Source organism: Odocoileus virginianus, unplaced genomic scaffold (assembly GCF_023699985.2).
Source record: "Odocoileus virginianus isolate 20LAN1187 ecotype Illinois unplaced genomic scaffold, Ovbor_1.2 Unplaced_Contig_11, whole genome shotgun sequence".
Lineage (NCBI taxonomy): Eukaryota > Metazoa > Chordata > Mammalia > Artiodactyla > Cervidae > Odocoileus > Odocoileus virginianus.
The window spans coordinates 299,874-315,541 of NW_027224328.1; the positions used below are offsets into that span (position 1 = coordinate 299,874).

Consider the following 15,668-nt stretch of genomic DNA (forward strand, 5'->3'; position numbering starts at 1 on the left):
GATTAGGGTATAGATATAGACATAGATTTATAAAATTACAAAGAGGTCACATTTTATTGACAACTGAATCTTTAAATACAGTTTTATACAAATGAAGAATGGATAATATTAACTATCCAAAGTCTATTTCAACATTTTACAGATTTTATTTTCATTTATTTTTATTAGTTGGAAGCTAATTACTTCACAACATTTCAGTGGGTTTTGTCATACATTGACATGAATCAGCCATGGAGTTACATGTACTCCCCATCCCGATCCCCCCTCCCACCTCCCTCTCCACCCGATTCCTCTGGGTCTTCCCAGTGCACCAGGCCCGAGCACTTGTCTCATGCATCCAACCTGGGCTGGTGATCTGTTTCACCCTTGATAATATACATGCTGTTCTTCAAAACATCCCACCCTCGCCTTCTCCCACAGAGTCCAAAAGTCTGTTCTGTACATCTGTGTCTCTTTTTCTGTTTTGCATATAGGGTTATCATTACCATCTTTCCAAATTCCATATATGTGTGTTAGTATGCTGTAATGTTCTTTGTCTTTCTGGCTTACTTCACTCTGTATCATGGGCTCCAGTTTCATCCATCTCATTAGAACTGATTCAAATGAATTCTTTTTAATGGCTGAGTAATATTCCATGGTGTATATGTACCACAGCTTCCTTATCCATTCATCTGCTGATGGGCATCTAGGTTGCTTCCATGTCCTGGCAATTATAAACAGTGCTGCGATGAACACTGGGGTGCACGTGTCTCTTTCAGATCTGGTTTCCTGTGTGTATGCCCAGGAGTGGGATTGCTGGGTCATATGGCAGTTCTATTTCCAGTTTTTTAAGGAATCTCCACACTGTTTTCCATAGCAGCTGTACTAGTTTGCATTCCCACCAACAGTGTAAGAGGGTTCCCTTTTCTCCACACCCTCTCCAGCATTTATTGCTTGTAGACTTTTGGATAGCAGCCATCCTGACTGGCATGTAATGGTACCTCATTGTGGTTTTGATTTGCATTTCTCTGATAACGAGTGATGTTGAGCATCTTTTCATGTATTTGTTAGCCATCTGTATGTCTTCTTTGCAGAAATGTCTGTTTAGTTCTTTGGCCCATTTTTTGATTGGGTCATTTATTTTTCTGGAATTGAGCTGCAGGAGCTGCTTGTATATTTTAGAGATTAATCCTTTGTTGCTTCATTTGCTATTATTTTCTCCAAATCTGAGGGCTGTCTTTTCACCTTGCTTATAGTTTCCTTCGTTGTGCAAAAGCTTTTAAGTTTCATTAGGTCCCATTTGTTTATTTTTGCTTTTATTTCCAATATTCTGGGAGGTGGGTCATAGAGGGTCCTGCTGTGATTTATGTCGGAGAGTGTTTTGCCTATGTTCTCCTCTAGGAGTTTTATAGTTTCTGGTCTTACATTTAGATCTTTAATTCATTTTGAGTTTATTTTTGTGTATGGTGTTAGAAAGTGTTCTAGTTTCTTTCTTTTTTTTTCCATTTATTTTTATTAGTTGGAGGCTAATTACTTTACATCATTACAGTAGTTTTTGTCATACATTGAAATGAATTAGCCATGGATTTACATGTATTTCCCCATCCCAGTCCCCCCTCCCACCTCCCTCTCCACCCGATCCCTCTGGGTCTTCCCAGTGCACCAGGCCCAAGCACTTGTCTCATGTACCCAACCTGGGCTGGTGATCTGTTTCACCCTAGATAATATACATGTTTCAATGCTGTTCTCTTGAAACATCCCACCCTCGCCTTCTCCCAGAGTCCACAAGTCAGTTCTATACATCTGAGTCTCTTTTTCTGTTTTGCATATAGGGTTATTGTTACCATCTTTCTAAAGTCCACATATATGTGTTAGTATACTGTAATGGTCTTTATCTTTCTGGCTTTCTTCGCTCTGTACAATGGGCTCCAGTTTCATCCATCTCATTAGAACTGATTCAAATGAATTCTTTTTAATGGCTGAGTAATACGAGTATGAAAGAGGAAATTCATAGTAACGCAATAATAGTAGGAGACTTTAATACCCCACTCACAACTATGGATAGATCAACTAAACAGAAAATGAACAAGGAAACACAAACTTTAACGGACACAATGGACCAGCTAGACCTAATTGACATCTATAGGACGTTTCACCCCAAAACAATCAACTTCACCTTTTTCTCAAGTGCACACGGAACCTTCTCTAGTTTCATTCTTTTACAAGTGGTTGACCAGTTTTCCCAGCACCACTTGTTAAAGAAGTTGTCTTTTTTCCATTGTATATCCTTGCCTCCTTTGTCGAAGATAAGGTGTCCATAGGTTCGTGGATTTATCTCTGGGCTTTCTATTCTGTTCCATTGATCTATATTTCTGTCTTTGTGCCAGTACCATACTGTCTTGATGACTGTGGCTTTGCAGTATAGTCTGAAGTCAGGCAGGTTGATTCCTCCAGTTCCATTCTTCTTTCTCAAGATTACTTTGGCTATTCGAGGTTTTTTGTATTTCCATACAAATTGTGAAATTATTTGTTCTAGTTCTGTGAAAAAAACCGTTGGTACCTTGATAGGGACTGCATTGAATCTATAGATTGCTTTGGGTAGAATAGCCATTTTGACAATACTGATTCTTCCAATCCATGAACATGGTATGTTTCTCCATTTGTTTGTGTCCTCTTTGATTTCTTTCATCAGTGTTTTATAGTTTTCTATGTATAGGTCTTTTGTTTCTTTAGGTAGATATACTCCTAAGTATTTTATTCCTTTTGTTGCAATGGTGAATGGTATTGTTTCCTTAATTTCTCTTTCTGTTTTTTCATTGTTAGTGTATAGGAATGCAAGGGATTTCTGTGTGTTAATTTTATATCCTGCAACTTTACTATATTCATTGATTAGCTCTAGTAATTTTCTGGAAGAGTCTTTAGGGTTTTCTATGTAGAGGATCATGTCATCTGCAAACAGAGAGAGTTTCACTTCTTCTTTTCCTATCTGGATTCCTTTTACTTCTTTTTCTGCTCTGATTGCAGTGGCCAAAACTTCAAACACTATGTTTTATAGATTAATGCTATGTAATTTATGGCAAACATGAAGTCCCTTGGTGCTTCTTCAGTTAAATGTATCAGCTTTAAACACAGACACGTAAAGACATACACATAGAGTCAATCAAACACTAATATTCTGAACTTAGAAAACCACTAATTTCAGAATAAATACTATTTTTTTAATATAGTAGTAAAGAAGATGAAAATGTTAGTTTTTCAGTCATGCCCGACTCTTTGTGATCCCATGGACTGAAGCCCACCAGGCTCCTCTGTCCATGAAATTTTCCAGGCAAGAATACTGGAGTGGGTAGCCATTCCCTTCTCCAGAGGATCTTCCTGACCCAGGGATCAAATACAGGTCTTTGCATTGCAGGCAGATTCTTTACTATCTGAGCCACCAAGGAAGCTAGCTAAAAAACTGTCACTTGAAATTTTCTAGCTTGGATCCAGGAAACATCAGCACAATAAAATGTTTTAGAAAGACCTCCATATTTTGTTGATGTTGGACATGACTGCATCACAGTTAAAACTACATATATCACAAAAGCACAACTTCAGATTGTTAAAGCCATGACTTTCTTGCTAGTTCGAACTGTAACTTTATACTTCTAAACAAACATGCTAACAATTTACATAAGTGGATTGAAAATATGATTTTCTTCTGATTCAAATTAAAAATACAGAAACACTAATACAGTGTTACATGAATAATTAAGAACTATTATTTATCTGTTAGCCAAGAGGCCACAGCACCACCAGTAACTTTTCTGTAATACCAAAGGGAATACATTCCCCCTACTATGAAAGCTAGTTCTGGGCCATAGTCCTGTTTGCATCATAAACTAACTCTGTGAAGGTTAGCTCTTTGGCTTCCCAACACTTTTGTTTCCTTAGCTATAGAATTAAAGGAGTTTGCTTAAGATGGCCTGTAAGGGACTTTTCCACTCAAAAATAAATTGTCAGCTTGAAACTCTTCACTATGGTAAGATTTTTAAAGTAGAGTAAATTTTTTAAAAGATAAATGGATATTTTTTTCTTGCTGGAAAGTGAAAGTCACTCAGTCACGTGCGACCCCAGGCTTCTCTGTCCTTAGGATTCTCCAGGCAAGAATACTGGAGTGTGTAGCCATTCCCTTCTCCAGGAGATCTTCCCAACCCAGGGATAGAACCCAGGTCTCCCGCATTGCAGGTGGATTCTTTACCATCTGAGCCACCAAGGAAGCCCAAGAATACAGGAGTGAGTACCCTCTCCCTTCTCCAGCAGATCTTCCCAACTTAGCAATCCAACTGGGATCTCCTGCACTGCAGGCAGATTCTTTACCAACTGAGCAACCAGGGAAGCTCTTTCTTCCTGGACAATACCATAATTCTAACTATTCTATACTGTTCTTCAGAAAATATTTTGCTCATGGAATTTCAATCTAATGACTGATATTATTAAAAAACCTGAAAACAAAGTATCAGACAATAAAAATGCTGCTTAAAAACTTTAGAGTTTGTGATATTTAGGTTAAAAAAATGATACACCACTACCAATTGGAATATCCCACCTTTTAACTTTAAGTTCTAAGAATGATCAGAGCAGAGGAAATGATGACTTAAGAGATTTCACCATTCAAGCTATTAAATATGTAATCAATACACTCCTGTTGAAAAGTAAATACCCTGCCTGAAATACTATCAAGAAAGCAAAGTTAATGAAAATTGACTGTCACAGAAAAATATGATTCTTTCCACCAAAACACTACACAAAAATACATTATCTTGAATGAATGAAACAAAAAAATAAATAAGGCCGTCATGACTGAAAATGTTCTATGATGGAATATGTTTTCTCTGTTCCCACAATACATGTATGTTCTGCTTTAGTCACATTGTTTCTTGTTTTCTGTCCTCATCACAGGGCCCCCTTCGTAGGTTTTTAATTGAATGCAGTTCCAGTTATCTTGCAAATCCAACTTGCCTTATGGTCACAAGGAAAATCATTCCAGGCCCACTTGTCTTTGACGTTAACAAGAACAACACATATTTCTTTCTGATCATTGTTGGGTTCGCGCTTGTGCCAGAATCTGAAATGAAAAAGTATATATACACGTGTGTGTACATGTTGTGTGTGTATAGTAGAGGTCAGAGTACAAGGCAGAGAAAATGCCCCCAGTGAAACATTTACAGTTGCACTGTCCAACAGAATTAGAGCAAATGACTACCATAGAGGTTCCAGAACAGACAGTGCTCTGTTCTGAGTAGGCATTCTTATACTGGCATTGCTGTTGTTTAGTTGCTTAGTCATGTTTGACTCTTTTGCTACCCAATGGACTGTAGCCCGCAAGTCTTCTCTGTCCATGGGACTTCTCATATGAGAATACTGGAGTGGGCTGCCATTTCCTTTTCCAGGGGATCTTCCCAACCTAGGGACTGAACCTGCCATCTCCTGAATTGATAGGCGGATTCTTTACCACTGGGTCACCAGGAAAGCCCTACACCATATACCCCACCCCAAAATGAATTCAGCTTGCTGTCTTCTTCCTACTTTTGCCTATAAGGCTATTTTACCCTAGTTGTATACTCACACCATCTGTGGGTTAAATGGTGTCTTGTCCACCCAATGCCACTGGCCATCAAGGTTCTCATTCGTAAGTCCCAGGAAATATGAAAATCGTCTATCCAAAAGTTGAGTGATAAAGTTCTGCGTAAAAATGTGAATTTTTATAAGTATATTTGCATTTATCAGTTGACAACCATTATTTTAAGAAAAGAGGAAAGAGATCAAATAAACTACTAGTTAAACACAAAAGCGTTGGTTAGATGTTTTCAGATCCTGCCTCTGACATTTATGGTGTGATGTTAGTAAGTGCTTTAATGTCACCAAACCCGTTTTCTCAACTCCGAAAGGGACAACTCCACTACTTCAGAGGGTCACTGTGAAGGTTAAATGAGATCAGCTTGCAAATTACTTAGCCCAGCTCTTAATGGGATTGGATTTTTAGGAAATTTTATTTTTAAAATTGCCTTCCTTAATTATTTGCATATTTCATTAAATTACACTTATTTCAAAGAGTTGCTGAACCTATAGTTGCAAAGCCATGGAAACAAAGTCCTCCAGGAAACCATGTTAACCAAGAATGGAGTAGAATCTGAGTCTGGGTATATAATATAAGGAAATATATTGTGTGAGGAAATAAATTTCAGCTCAGAAAGGACTTTACCTTGAGATTTCTTTTTTTAGAATAACAAACGTACATCTGAATTGTCTGTCCTATTCTTTATCCTGAGAAGATATTTCAGTCCTGATTAACCATTCATTTATTTACTTAATCATCAAACACTTATCAAGGTCTGTCTAAGTGGGCCTAGCACTGCATGGGCCATTGGAGATACAAACATGGATAAAGCATGGCTGTAGCCCTCTGCAAAGAAGCAGTCACTGGAAGAGCTGCAGTAGTGAACACTGAACTCAGTGCCCTGGCCATACAATGTACAAAATACCCTGAAAGTGTCTCCAGATCAGAACAAGAAGGATGGAGTGGGGAAGGTGGTCAGGGTCGTTTTCTTGAGAAAATATCACATGAGTCAGATCTGGGAAGACCAGAAGATGTTGGCCACATGAAGAAAAATGCAAGAGGAAGAAAGTCTTTCCAGGCAAATGGAAGAGAGGAAGCAAAGGCATAGAGGTGGAGCAGAGCTGAGAAATTCCTCTCTCTGCAGAGATTGAAACCAGCAGAGAAACTGACATGAGCCTCTCAGCATACCTGCTCAGCCTCTGTGCTGATGGTGGCCAGGTGACCTCCCATCCCAGAGCAGTGGCTTTCACTCTGAGCCCACGTGTTGTTGTCATTAAAAGGAAAATAGCAGTTGGACTGGAAGGCTCTCCAGCCCACAGGACAGCAATTCCAGGTGCCCCCTCAAGTGAAAATCGAAAGGAAAATTAAGTCCAAGGGAGCATGCCATATGTAACAAATCATATAGTTATTTTACTACCTAAAATCCAATTAACACGTAAGAGAAAAATACCAGGATTAGCAATCATTCTGTCCCCTCTATAAAATAAGGATCCTGAAAATTACGGTTCTAAATAGCTCCTAAACAAAAGTATCTGAATCACATAATGACCATGAGAAAATTACAAGGTTTTCTCTTAGAAGACGTGATCATTTTTCAACATCCCTACATCTATTTACAACCATATTTGAAAGAGTTCTCATAACAAAGCTTTTGGTGGGACATTTTATCTGAAGGAGGCAAAGAACCTGCTAAAATGCTCATGTAATGAGACTTCACAGAATAAAAGAGATAAAGACACTTTGGCAAAGTTTACATATTCTAGGAGGGAGCAGTCCTTATATATCTGAACCAAAAGAAAATGTTATGCTTTGGATGCCAAAAAAGCCTCATAAATGTTTTGTTCATATTCTCTGGTTAGTTATTCAACTGCTCACAATCATGAAAATAATTCTATCTCAATTTATTGATGTCCGCTCCTGTGCCAGATTCTCATCTTGTGCTCTTTTCATCTCTCTCTTTGTATAATAATGTAGAAATGATATGCTTTAAATCAGGCTATGAATTTGAATGGAAATAAGGAAGAAATTATCTTCTATTCGCTGTACCTTTCAGTTCTGGTTTCTCTCTGACGCATGTCACCTTTGGGTGCTGCTTTGGGAGCCTGAAGAAACCCATTCCTTTCTTACAGGGTAGAATGTTGTGGTGAGTCACTGTGAAGGAGGAAAATAATCTTAGTTTCCTTTTCCTGTATAACCACTTACTTTGGGGACATACTGCACTAAGTAAATTTTCTTTTACCATAATAGTTAAGGTCCCCACCTTCTCTGATCTTCCTATGCAGTTCCTTTGTTTCAGCTCCAGGTGAATTGGTTGAAAAGAATTGTTGAAAATTAATATTTTCATTATTATGCATGCGTGTTAAGTCATTTCAGTCGTGTCTGACTCTTTGCAACCCTATGGACTGTAGCCCGCCAGGCTCCTCTGTCCATGGGATTCTCCAGGCAAGAATACTGGAGTGGATTGCCATGCCCTCCTCCAGGGGATCTTCCTGACCCAGGGACTGAACCCACATCTCTTATGTCTCCTGCATTGGCAGGTGGGTTCTTTACCACTAGTGCCACCTGGGAAGCCCTTAGTGTCCATTTCATGCTTTATGGGGGTAGTTTGCAAACCTTAATGTCCATGTGCTTTTAAACATGTTTTTCTATCAATATTTGTGCTTAGAGTGGAGATTTTTGTGACCACTGGTATTCTTCTGCAAAGTCCTACAAGTCTTACACACTAATCTTTTCAGTATTTTCACTTTGAAATATAACCAAGTCTAACAAAGTGAAAAACATAAATGTACAGTTTATCAAATTATTATAAAGTGAACATTCCAACAACCCAGCTCAAAAAATGCAACATTACCAAAGCCCCAGGTGACCTTCACAGCCCAAACACAAATCCCTCACTTTCTCTTAAAGGTAATCATGCCATGGCTTTTAAAGCAATCACTTTGTGCTTTGCTGCATAATTCTACCACTTCATAACCTATCACAAAACCATATAGATCAGATTTGCCTGCTTCTGAACTTTTTATGAGTGAAATCATACTTTGGGTTTTGTCTTCTGCTCAGGGTTGTTTCTGAAATTTATCTGTGTTGTTTCATGCAACCATAACTCATCAGTTCTCATTGCTGAAAGTCATCCATTATCTTAATGAAAAAAATGTATTTATCTTTTCTTCTTCTGGTAGATAGTTGCTCTATTTCCAGTGTTTGGCTAGTATGAGCTCTGCACCTCTGAACATTTTTGACCATGTATCTTTAGAGCACAGAAGCATACCTTTGTGTAAGGTCCAAGCACACATATGCAACTGCTGGTAATAGGTTATACCTATTGCCAACTGTGGTTGGGGTAACCTTTTTCAAAGTGACTATACTGCTGTATGCAGTATAATCTGTATGCAGGTAAATAAGCAATAGTTAGAATCAGACATGGAACAACAGGCTGGTTCAAATTGGGAAAGGAGTACATCAAGGCTGTATACTGTCACCCTGCTTATTTAACTTATATGCAGAGTACATCATGAGAAATGCCAGGCTGGATGAAGCACAACAGCTAGAATCAAGATTGCCAGGAGAAATATCAATAACCTCAGATATGCAGATGACACCATCCTTATGGCAGAAAGCAAAAGAAACAAAAGAATTTCAAGATGAAAGTGAAAGAGGAGCATGAAAAAGCTGGCTTAAAACTTAACATTCAAAAAACAAAGATCATGGCATCTGATCCCATCACTTCATGGCAAATACATGGGGAAACAATGGAAACAATGAAAGACTTTATTTTGGGGGGCTCCCAAATCACTGCAGATGGTAACTGCAGCCCCGAAATTAAAAGACACTTCTGGAAACAACCTAGATGCCCATCAGCAGACGAATGGATGAGGAAGCTGTGGTACATATACACCATGGAATATTACTCAGCCATTAAAAAGAATTCATTTGAATCAGTTCTAATGAGATGGATGAAACTGGAGCCCATTATACAGAGCGAAGTAAGCCAGAAAGATAAAGACCATTACAGTATACTAACACATATATATGGAATTTAGAAAGGTGGGGGGGGGGGGGGGGGGGGGACCGGGATGGGGAATACATGTAAATCCATGGCTAATTCATTTCAATGTATGACAAAAACTACTGCAATGATGTAAAGTAATTAGCCTCCAACTAATAAAAATAAATGAAAAAAAAAAAAGACACTTCCTCCTTGGAAGAAAAGCTATGACCAACCTAGACAGCATATTAAAAAGCAGAGACTACTTTGCCAACTTTGACTAATCAAAGTTATGGTTTTCCCAGTACTCAAGCATGGATATGAAAGTTGAACTATATAGAGAGCTGAGCACTGAAGAATTGATGCTTTTGAACTGTGGTATTGGAGAAAACTCTTGAGAATCCCCTGGACTGCAAGGAGATCAAACAGTCAACCTTAAAGGAAATCAGTCCTGAATATTCATTGGAAGGACTGATGCTGAAACTGAAGCTCCAATACTTTGGCCACCTGATGGGAAGAACTGACTCATTGGAAAAGACCCTGATGCTGGGAAAGATTGAAGGCAGGAGAAGAAGGGGATGACAGAGGATGAGATGGTTGGATGGCATCACCAACTCAATGGACATGAGTTTGAACAAGCTCTGGGAGTTGGTGATGGACAAGGAAGCCTGGCGTGCTGCAGTCCATGGGGTCACAAAGAGCCGGACACAACTGAGCCACCAAACAGTACTACTGTACACTCCCACCAGCAGAAATTCATTGAAGGTCTAGTTGCTCTGCAGTATCATCAATACTTGCTACCGCCAGACTTTAATTACTACCATCCCCAAGCTTTTAGTGGTATCTCATTGTGAGTTGAATTTGCATTTCTCTGAAGACTAATGAAGTTAAACATATTTTATATGTTTATCAGACATTTCATTTTTTTTCTTTTCTATTGTGCCTGTTCAGGCCTTAGCCCATTTTTCTATTGTCAGTATTTTTCCTATTGATTTGGAACAATGGTTTAAATATTCTATACTCTAATCCTTTATTAATTATATGCATTAAAACATATTCTCCTGTTTTCTGTTGTCACTCAGTGTTATTTTTATTGGACAGTAATTCTTACTTTAATGTAGTATACTTTGGTGACTGTCTCTTTAATGGCTAGCACAGTTTTGTGACATGTTTAAGAAATCATTCTCTGTCTCAAGGTCATGAATATATTCTCCATGTTTTTTTTCTAAAACATTAATTTGCCTTCCTATTTTAATCAATTCTCCACCTTAGGTTGGTTTTTGAACATGATATGAGGCAGGAGAACAATTTCATTTTTTAATATGGATAATCAATCCTCTCTACTACAGTAATTGAACAAGACTGTCCTCTCCCTAAACCCTGCAATATCCCCTTCTGTTCACTTTTTAATTAATTTTCATTGGAGGATAGTTGATTTATTCCCTTCAGTTTTATTTTGTTTGTTGTTGTTTAGTTGCTCAGTCCTGTCCAACCCTTTATGACCCCACAGACTGCAGCCAGCCAGGCTTCTCTGTCCATGGGATTCTCCAGGCAAGAATAATGCAGTGGGTAGCCTGTTTTATATAGAGTTCATAAATACAGATCTGTAACAAAGCTCTCAACATTCTTTCTCTATTTGTTTATTCTTGCACCTATACTACATTACTTTATTTATAATAACTTCATACAATGTCTTGATATCAGAAAGAAGTCTTCCAGCTGTTCTTCTTTTCAAAGGCAGACTACAATCCATCTGAAATTTGAGGGGTTTTTTCTGGTTATTCTTTTCTAGAAAGATGCAGTCCTTGTTATCCTGGTCAAAAGTGAAGAATGATTTACTGCAATCTCCAACCTTCCAGTGTATAGGAACGAGTCTAAGTTCCATCATTCATTCCCTGGCTCAAGGCTGCATCATCAAAAAACAGAAGGTCAAAGGCTTTCTCTGCATCTATTGAGATAATCATATGGTTTTTATCTTTCAATTGGTTAATGTGGTGTATTACATTGATTGATTTGTGGATATTAAAAAATCCTTGCATTCCTGGGATAAAGCCCACTTGGTTATGGTGTATGATTTTTTTAATATGTTGTTGGATTCTGTTTACTAGAATTTTGTTAAGGATTTTTGCATCTATGTTCATCAGTGATATTGGCCTGTAGTTTTCTTTTTTTGTGGCATCTTTGTCTGGTTTTGGAATTAGGGTGATGGTGGCCTCATAGAATGAGTTTGGAAGTTTACCTTCTTCTGCAATTTTCTGGAAGAGTTTGAGTAAGATAGGTGTTAGCTCTTCTCTAAATTTTTGGTAGAATTCAGCTGTGAAGCCATCTGGTCCTGGGCGTTTAGTTTGCTGGAAGATTTCTGATTACAGTTTCAATTTCTTTGCTTGTGATGGGTTTGTTAAGATCTTCTCTTTCTTCCTGGTTCAGTTTTGGAAAGTTTTACTTTTCTAAGAATTTGTCCATTTCTTCCAAGTTGTCCATTTTATTGGCATAGAGCTGCTGGTAGTAGTCTCTTATGATCCTTTGTATTTCAGTGTTGTCTGTTGTGATCTCTCCATTTTCATTTCTAATTTTGTTAATTTGGCTCTTCTCCCTTTGTTTCTTAATGAGTCTTGCTAATGGTTTGTCAACTTTGTTTATTTTTTCGAGAAACCAGCTTTTAGCTTTGTTGATTTTTGCTATGGTCACTGTTGGTGGGAATGCAAACTAGTACAGCCGCTATGGAGAACAGTTTGGAGATTTCTTTAAAAACTGGAAATAGAACTGCCATATGACCCAGCAATCCCACTCCTGGGCATACACACTGAGGAAACCAGATCTGAAAGAGACACGTGCACCCCAGTGTTCATTGCAGCACTGTTTATAATTGCCAGGACATGGAAGCAACCTAGATGCCCATCAGCAGACGAATGGATAAGGAAGCTGTGGTACATATACACCATGGAATATTACTCAGCCATTAAAAAAAATTCATTTGAATCAGTTCTAATGAGATGGATGAAACTGGAGCCCATTATACAGAGTGAAGTAAGCCAGAAAGACAAAGAACATTACAGCATACTAACACATATATATGGAATTTAGAAAGATGGTAATGATAACCCTATATGCAAAACAGAAAAAGAGACACAGATGTACAGAACAGACTTTTGGACTCTGTGGGAGAAGGTGAGGGTGGGATGTTTCGAGAGAACAGCATCAAAACATATATATTATCTATAGTGAAACAGATCACCAGCCCAGGTTGGATGCATGAGATAAGTGCTCCGGCCTGCTGCACTGGGAAGACTCAGAGGGATTGGGTAGAGAGGGAGATGGGAGGGGGGATCGGGATTGGGAATACATGTAAATCCATGGCTGATTCGTGTCAATGTATGACGAGACCCACTACAATGTTGTAGAGTGGTTAGCCTCCAACTAATAAAAATAAATGAAAAAAAAAAAAAAACCAGAAGGTCAAATATGTAACTCTGAATATTAAATCCAAGCTCTGAGGGCTTTCTGGATTGGTATGTTGGAGAAGGTCATGATAACAAAAGGTTTAGGGCAACTTTCTGAAAGTTTTTCGAGTGAATAATTCAAGGAGCATTCCACTTGCTAATTACTTACCCACACAATTTGCAATAAAACAGGCACTTAGAAGTGACATGAAAAAAATAGCAATGGTCCAAGGGATCAGCTGGGAATGCTGGCCTCTTTCTACTAAAACAAAAAGAAAGATAAATAGGTTATCTTCTTCTCAGCCACAAGAACTAAGGGAACTAATGCAACCGAGGAGAAAGCTTAGAATGAGATCATCCAAAATATTTTAGAGATGTATAGAACAGACTTGTGGACTCTGTGGGAGAAGGCGAGGGTGGGATGTTTCAAGAGAACAGCATCGAAACATGTATATCCAGGGTGAAACAGATCACCAGCCCAGGTTGGATGCATGAGACAAGTACTCGGGCCTGGTGCACTGGGAAGACCCAGAGGGATCGGGTGGAGAGGGAGGGGGGAGGGGGGACCGGGATGGGGAATACATGTAAATCCATGGCTAATTCATTTCAAAAACCACTGCAATGTTGTAAAGTAATTAGCCTCCAACTAATAAAAATAAATGGAAAAAAAAAAAAGATTTCCCCCGAATAAATCAACTTTAGAGTTCACTGATAAATAAATTAATTAAATAAATATATTTATTTGCAAATAAAATGTATTTCTTTGGGGTTTTTGGGGGGATTAGGAACATGCTTTTTATTAACCAGGCTCAAAACCCCAAAATTTTTAAAAATTGATAATTGCAGTACATAAAAATCAAAGCTCCTTTATAAACAAACAATGTTAAAACACAAGGAACACATGGAAGAAAAATCTTGTCACAATGCTAATATCCAGAGTGTATAAAGAATTTCAAAAACCAATTTGAAAACTGAGCAAAAATTTGAGCAGAAAATTTGCTGAAAGTATTTCAAAAATCCATTAAACAAACTAACAAACAGCATGCTCAATCAGAGGCATGTAAACCAAAATATTATGGCATGGTTTTGTCATATATCAAATTTTTAAAAGTAAATTGAGAATATGGAGTGTGGCAAGGCCTACAGGAAATAAACACTCAGTGAGGAAATAAATGCCACTACTGAACTATAACTTGGAAAACCTTTTAGACAGATAAAGTTAGGAACACTTATCAAATTTTAAATGTATTACATTTGCCACAATTTAAATTCTAGAGATCAAGTCTATAGAAGCAATTAAACTTATTTCTATAAAATGATATTTACTGCAATAATTTTGGAAATAGGAAAAAAACCTTGAAACCTAATACTTGTATGCATATCATCAAAAGCACTAAATTATGGTGAATTCATATGATGAAATTCTATAGAGCAATTAAAATAATCATGTATACAAGTCTGTATTAACAGAAAGAAGTCTCCAAAACATATTGCTACATAAAAATGTGATTTTCAGTACCATTGTACATCATGACCCCATTAAAATCTGGGTGGAGTGATGAGATGAAATGAAACATTAATTTCAAAAGTAGATATTTCTGCATTCATTCTATATATTTCTCAAAATTATTTTTAATGTTCTTAAAGTATAAACCCATTTACGTGTCACTTCAGTAGAACATGAGTATAAAAAGAAATAAAGTCAGAACCTCAGGTTCACTGCTGTCCCAGTCCATGTGTTTTCTGTATCTCTCTTCTCTTTTTTTCCTTTAAACAATTTTCCCAAATTAGTCTCTTTCATCTTATTTTTTTAATATACTTGGTGCTCTCTCTTGTCCCTGTATACATTTTATAAAGAAGTTCCTAATACCCCAAATGTTTGAATCTATGTCCCTCCTCTTCACCAAAATCATTTTCACACTCTTCAACTTCCTCCCCATCACCATCTTCAATCTTCATAACTACAACTATCATCAATTCATATTTTAAAATCTTAGTCATAATTAAATATGCTTCTTTCAAACTGAAAGGAGACAAATACTCACATTTATTTTGTGGTTCTTCTTGCCCCATTGTGTGTTAAATCTCTTGTGGTTCAGCGGTGGAGAGAAACAGCAGCCTCAGCAGCCTCTTAATTTTTTTCCCCACAGTTTATTTCTGTGGATAAAGAAATATATTCAGAAATTTTTGAGATTGAACATTAATCTTTCCTATTCTGGTAAGACCAGAAAGCTCTCAATATTAAAGACAGCTCAAAAGAAGAAGTCTTTCCAAACACGGGGGTTTCCTTTGATTCACCCTAGGATGGAGCAAAGAAAAAGGAAATTGAGAAAGCCACACTCAAAAACAGTAGAAATTTTCCTAAGATCGCTATGCCAGTATATAATGTAGAATTTCTTAGTTTATTTTTACTTGTTCAAGCAAAAAATGTAGCCATGCCCTAAAAGAATCATAACTTTACCTAATAAAAAGCAGAATAAACATTTCCTCACATTTCTTTTCCTGGATATTATGTTTTCAAAGGTAGTTGTGTGCTTGAACTAAACTCTGCCCTGGAAATTTCTCTGAACTAAGTTGCATGCAAGATGGTAAAAGGTAATGTGAACAATGAGCAAAAGTTTTTAATCTGCACAGCGTATGTATGTAAAGACAAAAACTTTTGTTG

At 37.5% G+C, this 15,668-nt stretch overlaps 1 protein-coding gene across 1 annotated transcript; it reads right to left on the bottom strand.

The window, feature by feature from the left end:
* Window positions 1–1,619: 1,619 nt before the first annotated feature.
* Window positions 1,620–15,266, bottom strand: CLEC4D (C-type lectin domain family 4 member D). Its single transcript, XM_020898735.2, has 6 exons — window positions 15,049–15,266; window positions 13,173–13,265; window positions 7,625–7,729; window positions 6,767–6,918; window positions 5,588–5,703; window positions 1,620–5,086 (listed from the first exon to the last, which is right to left on the bottom strand). Exons 1-6 carry the CDS (start codon window positions 15,074–15,076, stop codon window positions 4,939–4,941), a joined length of 642 nt encoding a protein of 213 aa, XP_020754394.2. The 5' UTR covers window positions 15,077–15,266; the 3' UTR covers window positions 1,620–4,938.
* Window positions 15,267–15,668: the final 402 nt, after the last annotated feature.